A 12860-nucleotide genomic window follows, 5' to 3' on the forward strand; every position below is an offset into this window, starting at 1 on the left:
TTAGCCAGGATGGTCTCGATCTCCTGACCTCGTGATCCGCCCGTCTCGGCCTCCCAAAGTGCTGGGATTACAGGCTTGAGCCACCGTGCCCGGCGGTAACAGTATTAAGTGCTTTACAAATACTGTTTACCAGGACATGTCAATCAAAAAATACCTTTCCCCTTAGAAAGTATAAGGGAAAATTGGATTGCCCTGCCCATTTATCCCAGTGATTTTAATGAATTTGTGAATGTAGCATAATAAATGTATTGATTTGTCAGACATAGAAATAAAACAACTGATGCTTAAAAATCATGATGTGTTAAGTGACAGTTGCCTCTAATTTATTGTTTTTATTCCTTCTCAGATATAAAAATATAATCCTTCCCAACTATAAAAACCCACTGTTTTGAGTAGATTATTCAGGTTGTTTGTGGCCAAAATCAGGACAAGTATCTAAAGTTGTGGACTATGGCAAAGAAGGCTAACTTTAATCAGGATGAAGGAAGGCCAACTTGTTTAATTTTTAACCTAGAAACAAGTGGGTGCCTGTTTTATTTATTTATGGTTTTTTTTTTTTTTGAGATGGGGTATCATTCTGTCATCCAGGCTGGAGTGCAGTGGCATGATCTGGGCTCATTGCCACGTCCGCCTCCTGGGCTCAAGAGATCCTTCCACTTCAGCCTCCCGAGTAGCTGGGATTACAGGCATGCGCCACCACGCCCAGCTAATATTTTTGTTTCTTTAGTAGAGACGGGGTTTCACCATGTTGGACAGGCTGGGCTCGACCTCCGTCACCTCAAGTGATCCGCCCGCCTTGACCTCCCAAAGTACTGGGATTACAGACGTGAGCTACCGCGCCAGGCCATGGACTGTTGTTTATGTGTACCTTGACAGGCCTATAGGAGGAGTGCTTAAAGGAACTGGTGCTGTTTGCTCTTACAAAGGTCCTAAAGGAAGCAGTTTTCCATGGCATTGAAAGGTTGTCATGATTAGCCCCAGGGAAGAGGGGATAGGATAAAAACTCTGGGAATGCAGGTCTATTATTTTAATAAGATTCCATTCAACTCTTAAGATTTTCTTTATGAAAATAACATCAGATCGGCTGGGCACAGTGGCTCACACCTGTAATCCCAGCACTTTGGCAGGCCAAGGCAGGCAGATCATGAGGTCAGGGTCTGAGACCAGCCTTACTAACATGGTGAAACCCCATCTCTACTAAAAATACAAAAATTAGCCAGGCGTGGTGGTGCACACCTGTAATCCCAGCTACTCAGGAAGCTAAGGCAGGAGAATCACTTGAACCCAGGAGGCAGAGATTATGGTGAGCTGAGATCGCGCCACTGCACTCCAGCCTGGGCGACAGAGTGAGACTCCCTATCTCAAAACAAAAAAAAGAAAATCACATCAGATATACAGAAATCAGTGTTAAAAGTTTAGTACTGGAGGCTGGGTCCTCATACCCGTAAGCTCAGTTTTTGGGAAGGCCAAAGCAGGAGGTTCCCTTGAGGGCAGGAGTGGAGCAGCCTGGGCAACATCTTCAGACTTCTACAAAAATAGTAGTATGGAGAGCCAATTTCACCACCAGTAGTGATGACACTCTAGTTCTAGTCTTCTATCTTTTTAACTTTTAAATGTTTTGTCTTATATAGAATCACTTTCGTGCTGGACTGTACAACTGAATATATTTGTTTGTGCTGGGAAATATGCTATACTAATCAGCAGTAAGGCAGACTAATTTTTTCCCTTGGAAAATGTGTCAGTGGCTAGCTCCTGTAGATTAAAATGCATTTGCTTTTTATATTCAAGCAGAACCAAGACCGAAAGCATAGAACATATGTTTATGTTCTAACAGTCACTGAAATATTAGAAGATTGGGAAGATTCTGTTAATATTGGTAAGTTCCCTTTTGATATCTGAATACTCTATTCTAACAGAAGGTTGGGAAGATTCTGTTAATATAAGTAAGTTCCCTTTTGTTATCTGAATACTCTTAAGTCACATGCTATATTTCTGTGTCCAGTTTCCATCTTAATTTCTGGTCACTTCATTTAGAGCAGGGAAGGTAACTGAAATGTAGAGATGCACATTCATCTTAGTTCTTCCCCAACATGTTGTTGTCCCAGTCATTTGTCAGGGAGTAAGTGGACATTACTTACATGGTTTACTTTTTAAAATAGACTGTCTTGTAACCAATGTCATTCTTTTCTCTAGGAAGGAAGAGAGAGTGGTTCAAAGTAGAAGATGCTATCAAAGTTCTCCAGTGTCATAAACCTGTACATGCAGAGTATCTGGAAAAGCTAAAGCTGGGTTGTTCCCCAGCCAACGGAAATTCTACGGTCCCTTCCCTTCCAGATAATAATGCCTTGTTTGTAACTGCTGCACAGACCTCTGGGTTGCCATCTAGTATAAGATAGAGAGAACTGGGTAGGCCTCTCCCACCATGTGCAGTCTCATGGGGAGAGGCTTCTTTGTTTTCCTCATCAAACATCTGAATGACGCTTGCAAACTGTCTGAATTTGCCACGCAAGGTTTTCAAACAATTTGCATGTTTTTCAGATGCTTTCAAATCTTTTTTTAAAAAAAAAAAGTGTAAAATATTTTAATAAGCCAAAGCCATGTGGAATTTTTGTTTAGATGCCTTAACTGTGCCACACCCCACAAACCCCTATATTATTTTGGTTATCTATTTCTCACAGCATATTTTCAATTTTTTGTCCATTTGACATCAGTCTATGATTTATTTTGTCATCAGATTACTTGTGAGTATACTTCCCCCAAAATTGTTTTCTCATTCGCAGCATTAGCATATTTAGCAAATCCATCTGTGGTGGGAATGAAAAATATTATTGGTATTAAAGAAATCCATGCACCGCAAAACTTGTTTTACAGGATTACAATTTTAATTCAAAATTTCCAGATTTGGGCTATTTCTGTATGAGCCACTTAATCTGTATGTCACGGGGCTTAATTTGCCATTTTTGGGGATTTGTTGACTCATTTGTCTGAATTTTCACAATTGGTATTATGTCACTAGCTACCTGATATGCCTATTTCCCTTATAACTCAATAGTACCTTAACACAAAGTGTAACTCTATAGAGTTGGTGAATATTTTAGGGAAATATTAGCAAAATGCATGTAGTAAAGACATGAAAACTGTATTCATGGAATTTGGTTCAGCATGCTCAGTTGCCAGTTCCCATTATCGATACTCTTTCTACGCATAATACCTTAGAACCGTGTTTCCCTCAATGTACATTGCTCTTAAAATGTATTCAGTTATTTAATCTAGTGGCCCCCCACAGGAGTGGAGTCTTGAAATCTAACTCTAAATGCTAGTCAGTGATGATTGCATCACAGTTGAGTGAAATGGCCTTCCTGTTCAGCTGTTAGAGACTGAAGATTGTTAGGGCACCTTAGAATGTCTCATCTTTTCTAGGTTGTCAACAGGTACTGTTTGTCATATAACTAACTTTCGAGGCACTGGAACATACCTGAACTAAGAATTAAATCTTTTACTTTATACTCATTTAAAATCCAGAATCCCATCTAAAACACATAGTAGATACCTTATCTTAAACTCTTGCACTTCCCCAACCAGGGCAGAAATGAGGTGGGAGAAGTTTGACTAAAATGAGGGATGGGGGAAAGTAAAAGATTTTTTTTTTTTTTTTTTTTTGAGACTCCCTTTGTTGCCCAGGCTGGAGTGCAATGGCATGATCTCGACTCACTGCAACCTCTGCCTCCCGGGTTCAAGCGATTCTCCTGCCTCAGCCTCTCGAGTAGCTGGAATTACAGGCACCTCCCACCAGGCCCAGCTAATTTTGTATTTTTAGTAGAGATGGGGTTTCTTCATGTTGGTCAGGCTGGTCTCAAACTCCTAACCTCGTGATGCGCCCACCTTGACCTCCCAAAGTGCTGGGATTGCAGGCATGAGCCACCACGCCCAGCCAAAGATCTTTTTTTATATAGACTTCAGCCCTTTGTAAATATTGTAACTGGGGAGTATAGCGTAGAAGAAAGTATAGTTAAAACATTTGTTCTACAAAGTAACCTTTAAAAATAAAATTACTGCTAAAAATAGAGTGCTGTTACACTTAAGGAAAATTAGTGCCATTTTGAAAATGAGATCTCGTGCCATAAATACAGCTGAACTAAATATAAATGTTCACAAATTAATGCTGTCAAAGGAATGAGTAAAGCAGAAAAACTTTTAACCAGCAGCATTTCATTCTAAAGTATGTAGTGTGATCAAACATGATCATCCAGAATTTTTATATTTTTTCTTTGTACAGAGGTTACATATTCTGGGTGTTCTTTTATAAAGGAAACATTTTAAATCCCACAAATTGATGCTTTCTATCTTCAAAGATTTTTTTGGTCAGTAATCTCCGAAATTTCCTTAAATTATATACTTAATATAGCAGAGAAACTGGATTGTTTTTGTATATAAGACTGCTTCCACCTGAAATGCTGTCATAAGTACTGGGGGGTAGGGGAGTGCCTATCTTGTACATGATATTCTTAGAGGTAATAAGGTAATAATGCATGAACTTGTTTTATAAACTCTTGGACTATGTATTTGACATGTAAAATATGTACAGTATTAATGTCAACCATCTCTTTAAAGTTAGCCTATAAATATTGTTGTATAATTTTCTTTGGTCAGAAACATTTGGACTGAATAGTGACACTTGCTAAGGATTTTCAGTGCCATTTAGTAAACCAACTGTCTTTAGTCTATGCAACTAGCAAAAATCTGCATAATGCAACAATACGTTTTCACACTTCAAATTTTACATGAGGGGTTCTTCACGATTCTCCTGGAACCCAGTCTAGCAAAATTAGAGGAAAGGCCCTAGGGAGATTTATTTCTGTTATATATAGTTAACTCTACTGAGTATAACAAATAGTGTCTACTATCTCAACCCTCCAACATTTGCAGTGTTGGGACTGTCATTTGTGATTTCTTTTTGATGGGGTAGTTGAATAAAATTGGGCAGTTAAATTTTTCAGTTCCATGTGCCTCCCAAATAAAAAACAGAAAATAAGTAGTTTTTTGTGAATTGACTTGCAGACAAAGTAGGAACTGTCCTGCATGATGTTGTTATTTTGTAAATGGATGACATTTTCCAACCAAGCACATGTCATCCAATTTTCTGTCAATCACACTGTTGTATAAAGCAGCAGAACTGAAGGGGAAAAATGATTGTTGTACACACTGAATTGCTTTGCATGGTCTCATTTGACATAATTGGTGTAAGAATCTTGACTTTTTTATATTTGGAAACATCAAATAAAAATGGAAAAAATGATCATGGCCTTTTAAAAAAAAAACAAAAAACAAAACACACACACACATGAACTCAGATTTGCAAACCAGCTTTCTGAAACTTTGGGTAAGGTGCATGCTTTTAACTTTGAAATGTATAAATACCCAGTGGAAACGTATACCTTTCAGGGCATAGTGCATTATATGCTCACCATGGGTTGTTTAAACTGTGGTCAAACATTCCCCCTCCAAGTGGAAGCCTGTCGGGAATTCCACAGTAACACCTTTACTGTTCTCCCATTGATGATCATATACATTATCTCTTCCTAGTGGTACATTTGTATGATCCTTACTAGTGGAATTACTGGGTTAAAAGGAACTGCTTACCACTAAGATATCAGTATTCTCCTGATGGGTATTCTCCATTTTAATGTTGCCAGTCTAATAGTAGAGTATGTGGTTGCTTTATTGCTGTTCTCCCCACCCCCATGGAGTTGTGTCATTATTTTAATGAATATGAGCTCTTGACTCACTCTAGAATTCTAATACATTACAGATACTTTCTGCACTACTATCACTTTTATTATTGCAGTTCCATTTAAAAGCATAAGTGGCTAAGGCACTCCCCTACCCCCACTGGCATTACATTTCTTAAAACTGCTATCCAAGACCAACTGTAGAATCTTCATGTAAAAGTCTTGTTCAAGTGTCATTTATTTTTTATTAGGGTTTTAATAGTTGGAGGGGATGAGAAACTTGGCCCTTTGCAATGTTGTCTTCACTTTGGAGGGTAAGAATTCTCTACAGGACTCTACTTTTTTTTTTGGTAGAGATGGGGTCTGGCTGTGTTGCCCAGGCTGGTCTCAAACTCCCAGGCTTAAGCAGTCCTCCAGCCTCAGCCCTCTCAAAAGTGCTAGGATAATTGACATGAGCCACCTCATCTGGCCTACAGGTCTTTGAAAGCATTTGCTGTTCGATAACAAGCATCTTTATGCCTAGTATTTGTGATAAGAGCAAAAAACAAGTTTCTGATCTCAAAGAGTTTATATTCTAGTGGGGTAGAGATAAGTGATTTACCTTGGTGTGGTTTTGTTTTTTTGAGACAGTCTCGCACTGTCGCCCAGGCTGTCACTGCAACCTACACCTCCCGGGTTCAAGCGATTCTCCTGCCTCAGCCTCCCTAGTAGCTGGGATTACAGGTGCTTGCCACCACGCCGGGCTAATTTTTTTGTATTTTTAGTAGAGACGGCGTTTCACCTTGGCCAGGATGGTCTCAAACTCCTGACCTTGTGATCTGCCTGCCTCAGCCTCCCAAACTGCTGGGATTATGGGCATGAGCCACCATGCCCGGCTTTTACATCCTTATATATATATATATATTTTTTTTTTTTTTTTTTTTTGAGACGGAGTCTCGCTCTGTCGCCCAAGCTGGAGTGCAGTGGCCAGATCTCAGCTCACTGCAAGCTCCGCCTCCCGGGTTCACGCCATTCTCCTGCCTCAGCCCCTCGAGTAGCTGGGACTACAGGCGCCCACCACCACGCCCGGCTAATTTTTTGTATTTTTTAGTAGAGACGGGGTTTCACCGTGTTAGCCAGGATGGTCTCGATCTCCTGACCTTGTGATCCGCCCACCTCGGCCTCCCAAAGTGCTGGGATTACAGGCTTGAGCCACCGCGCCCGGCCTTACATCCTTTAGTATTTTTCAAGGTTTTACAGCTTTTTATATGTAGGCTTGTATCATCTTCAAAAGCAATACAGTTTTATTTGTAGATGTGATTTCTTCCACGAAATGCGTAACATTTTATGGAGCTGTAGGACAAAAGTCAGGATGAAAAGTAATCTTATCTCTGGTGCTACTTTAATACCTTCCTGACTGGTGCCACTGGCTAAATTCGAGCAGTAAGATGAGAGGGCCATTAAGGCCTATTTTAGCAAGACATTATAGCAAAGACCTAAACACTCAAAAGGTTCAATGTCTTTTAGCCAGGGAACTATTCTTTAATTCTTCCACCTTGATATGATTTCAACAAATTATGATACCTGATTATTATTAATGCATTTTTGTAACATTTGACAAACATCTCCCAGTATGTAGACTGCCACTCTCCTGATGCTAATCAGTATCAGACAATGAAAGTAAATTTTTCTGCGTTTCTCGGCTTTTACTCAAATTCATTCCTTTAGTAAAATACTTTCATTTGGCCATCATTATTTATCAACCTTAAGAAAACATGCCTATTGACCAAGTAAATATACTAGGAATTCAACTTATCTACAGGAATGTGGGCAAAGACTTAACATACCAAGACAAGGCACCAGAGTGGAAAGCCATGAAAATAAAATGCTCAGCAGCAAAGGGATTGTAATGGTTAATTTCCATATAGTGGAATACTATAGTCATTAGATATTATAGTCATTAGAAATGACATTCGGGAAAGGATCTGAGTGTGGAAACTGATACACCCTGTCGGAGAGCTACTGAGTAGTATTTATCACAGCTGCATACATACCCTTTCACCCAACAGTTCCACTTCTGGGAATCTAGTCAACAAATGCACAAGTGGCACAACCAAACTATGGTCAGATATGTGTGTTGTGGGACTTATGAAACTGGTACCAATTTAATATTCAAATGGCATTAAGTCATGGCAATCTATTTAATGGATACTTCGTGGTTACCAAAGAGCTATGTGCTGCCACAAGGAGAATCCTTTCAATAGTGATTGAAAAAGGCAGAACACTAGACAGAACTACCTGTTTTATGCACGCATTTGCATACACTGAAAAAGCTTAGTCACTTAAAATGCGGTTGTACAGATTTTAGATTTTGTTTTTAAAGGCCTGTATGGTTTAAAAAATGTTTTGGGAAATAGACATGAGCAGTGAGTAATCGGTGCCAGAAGAGCAGGGCAGAGAACTACAACCTACAGGCCAAACCCCACCCCACTGCCTGTTTGTATGGCCTTCAAGTTAAAATTTTTTTTTAATGTTTTAGGTGGTTTAGAAAAAAAAACACACACTATGCCCATTTGTTTACAAATCGTCTATGGGTGCTTTCTCACTACAATGGCAGAATTCAGTAGTTGAGACAGACCTATGGCCCACAAAGGCCAAAATATTTACTGTTTTAGAAGAAAACAACATGAATTACAAGAACTTGGCCCTACTTGGTTGCTCAGTCCTAATGCATTCTGCTAAAAACCTAAGGGAAACAGGGCCAAGTTCAATCTAGTGCAACCAACCCTATCACATCTAAGCTGCTTTTGCCAGATCTGGTATCTACTCCTGACCTTAATCCAGAAGACTTTGTAAACTTACTAGGTTATAATAAAACTTAAGCACTATCGATATTTACTAATACATCATGGAACTATGTCAAAAGCAGTCATACGGTGAGATGGATCAGGAGTCTTAAAAAAAAAAGGAAATATGCTATTACTAGTTGGTAACATGGGGTTAAATCTTTTCTAATTGCTAAAACATTCTGTCCCCATAGATAAGGTGATCGGCAGAAAGAAAAAGTTCCTTAATGATCACTATAAAATGCTCTGCTACAAGGAACTTTAAAAATTCAGGCAGTTAGTATGTTTCTACAATCCACAAGAAACTGAAAAAAATCATGTGATCAATTCAGTAGTAGAGGCACAGCTTGGTATCAAGTCTATGTTCATACACTTAGGAGTGCCACCCAACAGGGCCATACAAGATACATGAAATGAGATCAGCTCAAGGGTGACAAAGATGAAACTGGGAGAGGGCTGGGGAGACCCGAACTCTTAATATTCGGTTCCACACTTAACAGGAAAATTTTAGTCCAGCTCCCAGCATGGCAGCTAATGGCAAGTTACCCAGTTAGTACCATAAAGCCAACTCTTGGAATAGACCTAATTTCCATGATAAAATGGAGACTAGTGCAGTGGTGAGTGTATAGTTAAGAAAACAAACAACATATTACCAGTCCAGGTGGTAGATTACAGATTTTTATTATTTACACTTCTCTCAAATTATTACATTCAGCATGTTTTGCTTTTTATGTTATTTAAAATATAAACCTTCATATAATTCCCTAAGATGGATGGCATACCAAGTAGCTAAATGAAATATCATCCCAGCCCAAAAGTACTTATTCGAATATTACATTTTTCTTACATAAAGCAATAATTTAGGTACCCTATTACAGTATTTTCTTTTTTTGGCCAGCTTTTCTAGATAAGGTGGTATTGCTACTGCAACTAACAAAAAAGATGTGGCAGGGCCGGGTGCAGTAGCTCACGCCTGTAATCTCAGCACTTTGGGAGGCCGAGGCGGGCAGATCATGATGTCAGGAGATGGAGACCATCCTGGCCCAACATGGTGAAACCCCATCTCTACTAAAAAATACAAAAAATTGGCCGGGCGTGGTGGCAGGTGTCTGTAGTCCCAGCTACTCGGGAGGCTGAGGCAGGAGAATCGCTTGAATGCAGGAGGCAGAGGCTGCAGTGAGCCGAGATTGTGCCACTGTACTCCAGCCTAAACTACAGAGCGAGACTGTCTCAAAAAAAAAAAAAAAAGTGGCTAGAGCAGCCAAAAAAAGGTTCCTGAATCATTTAACAGAAAAATAAAGCCTATTCCTATCATTTCCATAATCCCATTTAGCTCCACTTAGATCACTGTGTTTATAATGTCTTGTAGGATAGATTTCCTTCCCCATTCTCCACAAAACCACCATAGCACCTGTCGCTTTTATCTACTGGTTTGTATTTAATCTTATTTGTAAGTGCTGCTTTGAAATTGTTTTACAAGTACATTCTTGGTGTAGAGTAAGGTTCTATATACAGTCGGCCCTCCATATCCATGGGTCCACTTCCATAGATTCAAACAACCAGATAGAAAATATTCCAAAAAACATTGTCTGTAGTCAACATGTGTATTTTTGTCATTACTCCTTAAACAATAGTGTAACTATTTACATAGCACTTACATTATAATAGGTATTATAAGTAACCTAAATATTAAAGTATGCGGGAGGATTTGTGTAGACTGTATGCAAATACTGCATCATTTTATTCCAGAGACTTGAGCATCTGTGGATTTGGATATCCAAGGGAAGTCCTAGAACCAGTTCCAGACAAATACCAAGAGATGACTTTACTTTAGACCTAATATCTTGCTAGACAGCCTTTGAGAGGACTAAGGGTAACTAGAGCACAAGCAAATCACAGCAAAGTAGACCACAACAAATCAAAAAAGTCAAAAAACATAAAGCTCCTATCAACACCTCAAGATTTTAGAAAAGCCTCTTAACAGGCAATTTTAAATAGAGACTGGGTCCCACTATGTTACCCAGGCTGGTCACAAACTCCTGGACTCAAGTGATCCTTCTGCCTCGGCCTCCTAAAGTGCTGGGGATCACAGGCGTGAGCCACTGTGCCTGCCCCGGGCAGTCGATTTTCAGGAAGCCGCTTATTAATGTTCAGATTATTTTCTTCTCTCCCAGAACTTTGCAGATGCTGCTGTTCCCTCTGCCTGGAGATATTCCTCTGGCCTGAATCCAAGTCTGTCCAAGTCACTTCCCTTTTCCATGACAGAGTTACAACTATCTGTCTGTCCCCCTTCCCTATTAGAGTAAAAGGTCCCAAAGGAAAGCTCCATGCCATTAACTCACCACCTAATGATCCCCAACAACTAGTAGGCAAACATGAAGCACTTTTGTTGAATAATGTTTCCTTTAGCCCAGGGATTACAAAGTCAAAGGCTTACAAAGGGGAAGGACTAGCAGGTGTGCTTGGAGGAGACTCTAGCCAACTGGAGAGTAGCTGGTAAGAAGACATGACATGCTCTTACGGTGTTTGCTACTCAGATCCTCTCAGTTAAGTCCCATGCACGAAGGTGGGTCAGGTTTACTGTTGCCAGATCTTCAGCTCATTCGAAAGTTACCAGAATCCTGCATTTTCATGTAAATCTCCCAATTTTTAAAAATGTCAGCATCAAATTCAGAATGTTTTAACCAGCCACACTGTGTGGGCCAGGGAAAACAGGCCCAAAGGCCAGGTGAAGCTGCAGTTTTCAACTGCTGCCTTGGCCTCTCCCAGAGCCCCTTAAGTCCTAAGGCGGCTCAGTGAACATACTGGCAGTTGTTTCATCCCACTGGTTGAGAAAGAAAGTCTTATCAAAGCAATGGGGGATTCTTACCAAAACTGCAAAGGAAAAAAATGTGATACCATGAAATTAGAAATTCACGGCATTTGAAATGAAAATGACTTATTTCTGTACTTCTGTAACTCACAAATTTAGCAGACATCATTTAGCCATATTTTTGTAGTGCAACAGATTTAAATCTGGAATTTCATGGTTTGTAAATCACTACGTGATACTAGCTATAACCATGAGCGATACTACAGGCAGTAAATGTTGATCTCTATTTCGTTTCTTGAAGTTTTGTGTGGTTCATTTTTAAAGTGAGATTCTGTTTCCTTAGCTATAGTCAAATGCACCCTTTAAACAACCCAAGAACTGTTATGACGACTGCTGTTATTATTTCAAATTTTACAATATTAGGGTTGTTAACAATTTTAGTCTGCATTAAGCTAACATTTGTTACCAAGCAATGCACTTATTTGGAAGGATACCAGTTACCAGTCATCAAAAACTTTTGTATGTTGAAAATGTAATTTTAATAGTTAATTCTTCATCTTACATAGGAGCACAATAAAATACACCACAATCTGAAGAAACTCCAGAATTACGAGAAAAAGAGTGAAGAAAATTCAGATGGGCTACAATATCCATTACCTTAAACTGCAAGAGACAAGGTTCCAACCCAAAGGTTAACACATTTATGTATTTATGACTGGCTACATTTATGACTTAAAAATTACAAGAATCAGGAATTAGATATGGAGAGAAGTGGGAAAGAACAGTTTTGTGAAGGGAGGAATTCTGTCAATAAAGAAGAACAATTACTGAAATCCAAATTAAAGAATAAAAGGAGCTCCCATAGCAAATACTAGAGGGATGAAAGCAAGAATCATTAATTGAGGACTTGCTACTCTCAAAGGAATAAACCTTTCTGATGACACGCAAGCTGGATGCTTGAGATCTGCTCATCAGGTTTATAAGGAAGACTCACAAATGCCTCAGCAAATCCCAAATGATTATCAGATCAGTGTTTCTTAATCACACACATGAAAGGTTACAGATGAAATTTTCAGACAAGAACCAAGAAAAACGTCATAACCCAAATTTTAGGCAAAAATGTGGCACAACTGTGAAAGTCCTACATGTCAGTCACAACTGCTATCTTTGCTGTGACTTTCCTGTACAGTAATTTTTAAACATTGTGGCAAGACACCAATGATCGTCTAATCAGACAACACAAACACATTTATTTCAAATTCCTAGGAGGTTAAAAACAGGTCAGATACTGATGCTTTATGCATGCTCAGGGCCAGTTTATAAATACTCCATTCAGTACTATCTTAATCCACCCCTTGCCATTCAATTTGTCAGATGGTGAAGACCAAGACAGAATGTTCCATAGTTTTAATTTTAAAATACGATTGTCACATTGGGAAAATGAAATAAACACAGTAAAATAAACTGTACAAAGGCAAAGTAGAATAACAAAAA

General features: G+C 39.2%; 1 protein-coding gene across 6 annotated transcripts in view; it reads left to right on the plus strand.

The window, feature by feature from the left end:
- NUDT4 (nudix (nucleoside diphosphate linked moiety X)-type motif 4) overlaps positions 1-5824 on the plus strand; it is a 25587-nt gene extending 19763 nt beyond the window's left edge. For 4 of the 6 annotated variants that reach the window (XM_011933783.1, XM_011933791.1, XM_011933798.1 and 1 more), the window contains 2 exons: positions 1792-1876; positions 2194-5824. In XM_011933783.1, coding sequence (XP_011789173.1) covers positions 1792-1876; positions 2194-2396 — 288 coding nt within the window. In that variant the 3' untranslated portion in view covers positions 2397-5824. Of the gene's footprint in view, positions 1-1788; positions 1877-2193 lie in introns of all 6 variants that reach the window. The other 2 variants (XM_011933777.1, XM_011933785.1) reach the window with 1 other exon arrangement.
- The last annotated feature ends 7036 nt before the right edge of the window (positions 5825-12860 follow it).

This window comes from Colobus angolensis, unplaced genomic scaffold, assembly GCF_000951035.1.
Source record: "Colobus angolensis palliatus isolate OR3802 unplaced genomic scaffold, Cang.pa_1.0 Scaffold10, whole genome shotgun sequence".
In the NCBI taxonomy this organism is placed as follows: domain Eukaryota; kingdom Metazoa; phylum Chordata; class Mammalia; order Primates; family Cercopithecidae; genus Colobus; species Colobus angolensis.